This window comes from Macaca fascicularis, chromosome 4 (genome assembly GCF_037993035.2).
Source record: "Macaca fascicularis isolate 582-1 chromosome 4, T2T-MFA8v1.1".
Taxonomy (NCBI): domain Eukaryota; kingdom Metazoa; phylum Chordata; class Mammalia; order Primates; family Cercopithecidae; genus Macaca; species Macaca fascicularis.
The window spans coordinates 53,529,243-53,535,242 of NC_088378.1; the positions used below are offsets into that span (position 1 = coordinate 53,529,243).

A 6,000-nucleotide genomic window follows, 5' to 3' on the forward strand; every position below is an offset into this window, starting at 1 on the left:
TACTGATCAGCATATCCTTCATTCATAAAAATGAATGGATATCCTAGGACTACCAGATATTGGAGAAAAATCAATAGAATAAAAGAACCATCAAGAAAAAAACAATTGACTACAGAGCACATGTATGTTTATAGCAGCAAAATTCACAATTGCAAAGATACGGAACCAACCTAAGTGCCCAACAATTAATGAGAACACAGGAACAGAAAGCCAAACGCCGCATGTTCTCACTCATAAGTGGCAGTTGAACATTGAGAACACATGGACACAAGAGAGGTGAACATCACACACCAGGGCCTGTTGGTGGGTGGGGGTTGAGGGGAGGGAACTTAGAGGATGGGTCAATAGGTGCAGCAAACCACTATGGCACACGTATAATACTTACGTAACAAAACTGCACGTTCTGCACACGTATGCCAATTTTTAGAAGAATTTTTTTTAATGAACAACAACAAAAAAAAAAGAGAGAGAGAGAGAGGAAGAAATCACAGAAAACTTCCTTGAGTTGAAGGAAACAATTTCTGGAATTTAAAGAGCCAATCAAGTGCCAAGTGATAAAACAGACTGCTAACAGGAATGGGCTTAGTTTGACATTAGAATTATCAGCCACAGATGCTAGAAATTACTGAGGCACAGTCTTCAAGGGAAAATTATTTTAAGACCAGAATACTGTACCAAATGATCAATCAAGATCATTTGATTGAAACGCAAATAAACCCAAATAAAGACCTTTTAGGAATTTAAGGGCTCAGATATTTTCTCTCTGATTTTACCATTTCTTGAAAATTATCCAAAGAAATGATTAAGGTTTTTAAGAAACAGGAAGATATACCATTTAAAACAGTGCAACTAATATAGGAGTTCAATTGTTTTCTTTAGTCTCAGGTTTGTAGCTAAAACCTGTGTGTGTGTACATGTGTGTGTGTGTGTGTGTGTGTGTGTTTCTGTGTGTGTGCGCGCGCCGAAGTAAGGAAGGGAGAGGAATGTGTAAGCTATTTTTCTTATCCTCTCATATAGGAGTAACTTCCTGCATAATAGCATTATAAGAATGAAATTTCTATATAATAGAAAGTCAACAGTCAATATTTTATATAAAACTGATATATATATATATCAGAAACATATATATACACACACACACATACAAAAATATATCAGAGAGCCATATATTAGTGAAAAGTGAAAATTAGAACAGGAATCCTAATTCTTCGAGGAAAAAAATTTTATTTTCAAGAAATAAGCAATATGCATTCATCAAGTAGTGCAATCAAGCTAGAACATTGTGAGAACTGGTGTAACTCTTCTGTTAAAAAAATTAATAACAAATTTTTAAACAAGTTGTAGAAGAACATTACAGTTCAAATATGAAGTAAAACAAAGTGTAGTACTATTTTAAGTCAAATTTGAGCATGATTTTTAGTGAAGAAAAGAGAATTTTTCCTTGCAGTTGTACAGTTTTCATGTCACAAAATTTTATTTCTTTGTTTACAATCTAATTGCACTACGTGGTTTCCTAATAATAGTAAAAAATAATACCTAGCCCTTATTTAACATTTACCATACATCCTCTTCTAAGTTCTTAATATATATCCTATTGTACAAAATACAGTTCATTTATTAGGCAGCTTGGTCCTTTCATTGTGAGCTGAGGTGATGCGCTTCAAATCCCACACTGGTTGGTGAGACCAGGCAATCTGGCTCCAGAATCCTTGCTTTTAAACACTTGGCTACCCTGCTTCTCATAAAACTCTCTGTTAATTTACAATGCTTAGAATCAGTCTATTTACCTTAAACAAGAAGGCACCGTAACAATCAGAAAACAGAATATAAATTATATAAAACCTGATAATGTAAAAGTCATAATAAACCAAGCTGAGGAGAGAGGAAGAAATGTGTAATATTTTTCTTACCCTCTCTTACAGGAGTAACTTCCTAGAAAGTCAACAGTCAACTTTTAATACAAAACTGAAAATAATTCCTGCTTGGATGGTAAAGAAAAATATTTATCAAAAAAAAACTGAAAATAACAGTAAAAAAAATCAGCAGAGAAGATAGAGAATGAACTTGAGCTAAATTCCTCGTATTTCATAACAGGTGTGATGGTTAATTTTATGTGCATTCAGTAGGTGTCAATATTTATTGCCTAATTTTAATTTTAAAAATTATGTATAACATATGGTAACTATTAGAAAAACTAAAAACAAAAGTTTGTGATACCTTAAGAAATAGCAACATAAGCAAACTACAGCATAGGGAAGACTATCAGAAAAGCTAAAGAAAAGAAGAACTAGGGAAAGGGAAGATCTTTGTTTCACACCATTTACATTTTTATCACAATTATCAGATATTTTATTTTAAAAAATAATTCTACAATACTATGAATAATAGTAATACCTGTAAAGAAAGGATAAACTGAAGATGATATCTTTCGATTCTGTCATGGTAAAATAAAAGACCAATAAATGCTACCAGACCATAAGCCTAGTGGAGAACAAAAAGATAACAAGGATAATATATAAACATATTCCACTCTAACTTTCTTTACTGATTCTTTGTTTCTACATCATTACAGGCTAAATGGTCCATTCTTTTCAAATAAACTTCTAAAAAGACATTCATTTCATTGACTTCAACTATTGAGTTACACCCACTCCAGTCTTCAACCTTGCACATTTCCCTTAACGAAAGGGTCTGTCTCAATACAGACATTGTTGGCGGGAGCTGACATTAGTTATCACCCTTTTAGGGCATAATTTAGCAGTCCTTAATGAAGTGTTAAAAAAAAATGACTGCATTTTGACCCAATAATTTCACTTCTTTGAATCCACTCTGTAGAAACACTCCCGAATGTTCAAAGATACCTGTAAAAGGAATTTCAATTAACCTACTACTGTTTATAACAGAGGAAAACTGAAAAGAACTTAAATGCACGTTCGCAGATGCAGAATAATTTGTTGCCATTTAAAATACATCTACATGTAAAATATATATCTACATGTAGTGACAGTGAAAGATGTCCGTAACATACTGTTAGGCAAGAAAAGCAAAAATTCAGAATTATGTATTATACAATTTTTGTAAAAAAAAAAAAAAGTATATGCATATACCACATACATAAATGTGTACAAGCACTGTGCTTAAGATTGTGTGGAGGAAACACTGTAAGTTTTTACTGTGCAGATTTCTTTTTTATCATCATTATTATTCTACAACCAACATGTATTGTTTTAGTATTTTAAGAAATCAGGTCATGTCTCAATTGTCACATATCTGGGATTAAGAAAGAAAAAGAAATCCAAAAAGGGAAATATTCAATGTCTTTCCATTAGCTCATTCTCAATATCTAAGAAAAAAAAAAAAATCTAAGCAGCACGTTGCAGTCTAGGATTAGCGAAAACGCTACTTTCGTTGGTTGGATCGTTTTTCTTTTTAGTGAACTAGAGCAGGAAAATGAGCACACAAAACTCAACTAAAGCGGAGTTGGGCAGTTGAAGCCATCAGCGGCGCGCAGCCGAGCAGCCAAGGGACCCGCGAAGGAAGGACTTGGAGGGCGAGGGGGACTCGGAGAGCCAAGAGGGCCCCTGGCGGGAGACGAAGGGCACTGGCCCGTGAAGCAGCCGCGGTTGGAAAGAAGCTGAAGATTGGGTGTGCGGAAATCAGGTTAGAGGGGCAGGCGACCGAGGGGACTGGAAGGCGGCCGGGAGCGCTGTACGGGTCTAGGGAACCAGTAGGAAGCCGGAGCCGCCGCTGGCAGCGACAGCGTGGCTGGCAAAGCAGGGTCAGCCCGGGGCGTCCGGCGAGTGCGCAGGGACGCGGGCAAAGAGCCCGAGACGCGCGCCGCCGGGGCCTGCCGGGCACGCCCGAGGCCTAGGCCCCGGCTGGGGGTGCGGGCCAGAGCTCCTGCTCTACACCGGGGGCAGACGTCTGCTGGCAATACCTTCCCAGGAGAGCTCTCCTCCCGGCTCCCGCTTCAGGAACTTGTACCAGAACGTGTCCACGCGGCCCGGCTCCGCCCCGTCCTGCGCCGCCTTCTCGGCCGCCAGCTCCACCTCCCCGAGCCACAGGCCCGGCTCCTGCAGCGCCAGCGCCCCGGCGCCCACCGCAGTGCCTGCCGGCCTCAGGCGTACGGCCCCGCGCGGCTCCCAACGTCCCAGCTCGGGCCGCGACCCCACCACCAGCAGCTCTGGCCGGGCGCCTGCCACGGCGGGCGGCACCACCACCCCGAAGCGGAAGCGCATGGCGGGCGGCGGCGGCGGCGCGAATCCCCAGGCCCTGAGTGCCCGCGGCCGGCAGGCCCGGCCTGAGCGTCAGGCGGCCGCGGCGATTGGGCGGCGGCGCGGGAGTCCGGGGCACCGGGGAGAACACGTGCTGTTCTACGCGTTCTTTGGGCTGCATCACGCGGTTCCCGAGCCCAGGCCTCATCCAGGTCGGCGGCAAGGGGTCCGCGGAGCCGCCAGCCGCTTCTGTGCCCCGTAGCCTCACGGGCGGCTGATTTCCAGCTGTAGGCGCTGGGGACACGGCGAGCGGAAGGAAGAGAAAATGGGGTTCGGGGAGTGAGGAAAACTTCTAAGCCAGGCGATCGCCCAGTCCTCTCCAAGAGACTGAAAATTAACTTTATGAGGATCAAAGGAAGAGAATGGCCTCTAGACAGCCGCCTTATAATTGTGAAAAGGGGGAAGATCTTGGACCTGGTCTCTGGAGCGCGCCCTGTCTTAACCAAGTCACTTACTCTAGCGGGTCTCAGGTTCTTTATCTGTAAAATGAGGGTATAAAATAATGATCATTCTAGACCCTACCAGCTCTAAAGGACCTCTGATTGGTGGACAAGACCCGGAGCTGATGCAAAACATTACATACCATTCTCTTGTCTGAAAAGCCACATGTTCACTTTCTTTTTTCAAAAACTACATTTTTAGTAAGTTTAAATACTTTTAAGGTCAAAACGAAAACTAATTCTGTGACTATAAATGCACGCCTTTTTTTTTTTTTTTTTTTTTTTTTTTTGAGACGGAGTCTCACTCTGTCCAAATGTATGCATTTTTTAATGGAGTAAATTAAGAAAAAAAAAAAAACCTTTGTTTAAAATTTACTTTAAGTAAAAGCACTATTTTTTCAACTTAAAACCTTTTTGGATCAAGAAACAGTTTTTTTTAGCTGTCTGGCCCAAATCCAAAATTCGTACATTTTGGTGGGGAACTTCAATTTGTCACTGCCATAGGACAATCTTAAGATGAATATCCTGATACTTTTTGATTCTTTAACAAAATTATCGTTGTATTCTTCCGTTTATATATTCACTAACATTTAACATAACACAAATCTGTTACGTGAATTAAAGACACACAGAGGCATTTTTACCAGCGTTTGGAAGTTTGTGAATAGTGAGAGGGAACAGGCCAAAATTTCATGCGTTGAGAATATCATAAGTAAAACAGAAAGTGCAAAAATGTAAACTACACAAACTCAATCTCTTGGGGAACAATTAGAAAACTAATAATACATTTTACTCTTGAATACTGATATTCCACTCAAAGTTTGGTTGGTTGCTAAGCTTAAGAATAAACACTATGAAAAATGTGAAGACAGAAAGGCTGGCCAAACACAGTTGATTCGGTAGCAAATCAGACATCAAATCACAGTGGTATGTGAGTCGGTTTATTCAAATTGCTGTTAAAAGATATTCTTAGAGTAAGTTTAGGAAAATGGGAGTCATTTGGCGATACAAAGAGGATTTTGTCTACAGTGGAATCCAGACTCCAGTGAAAGTTCTCATTCCTTCAGGACCCAGGAACTAACGCTCCAGACTTTACTGTGCTCCACTGTGCTGCCTATGTTGTGTGCTTCCCAAATGGCATTATTCCCACTAGCTCTTCCAGAGTGAGTTCTGCCCATTCTGTAGATGAAACAATAGCAGAAAAATTAAACAATATGTTTGTTCAGCAGACATTGTTTCCTTTACTCTTCTCTCATCATGAAGAGGTTGAATAATTTTAACCATTG

The 6,000-nt window shown here is 40.5% G+C and overlaps 1 protein-coding gene across 2 annotated transcripts in view; it reads right to left on the reverse strand.

The window, feature by feature from the left end:
• EPM2A (EPM2A glucan phosphatase, laforin) overlaps positions 1-4,346 on the reverse strand; it is a 122,642-nt gene extending 118,296 nt beyond the window's left edge. For both annotated transcript variants that reach the window (XM_045391396.3, XM_005552065.5), the window contains exon 1: positions 3,938-4,346. In XM_045391396.3, coding sequence (XP_045247331.2) covers positions 3,938-4,238 — 301 coding nt within the window. In that variant the 5' untranslated portion in view covers positions 4,239-4,346. The remainder of the gene's footprint in view (positions 1-3,937) is intronic.
• Between the last annotated feature and the right edge of the window lie 1,654 nt (positions 4,347-6,000).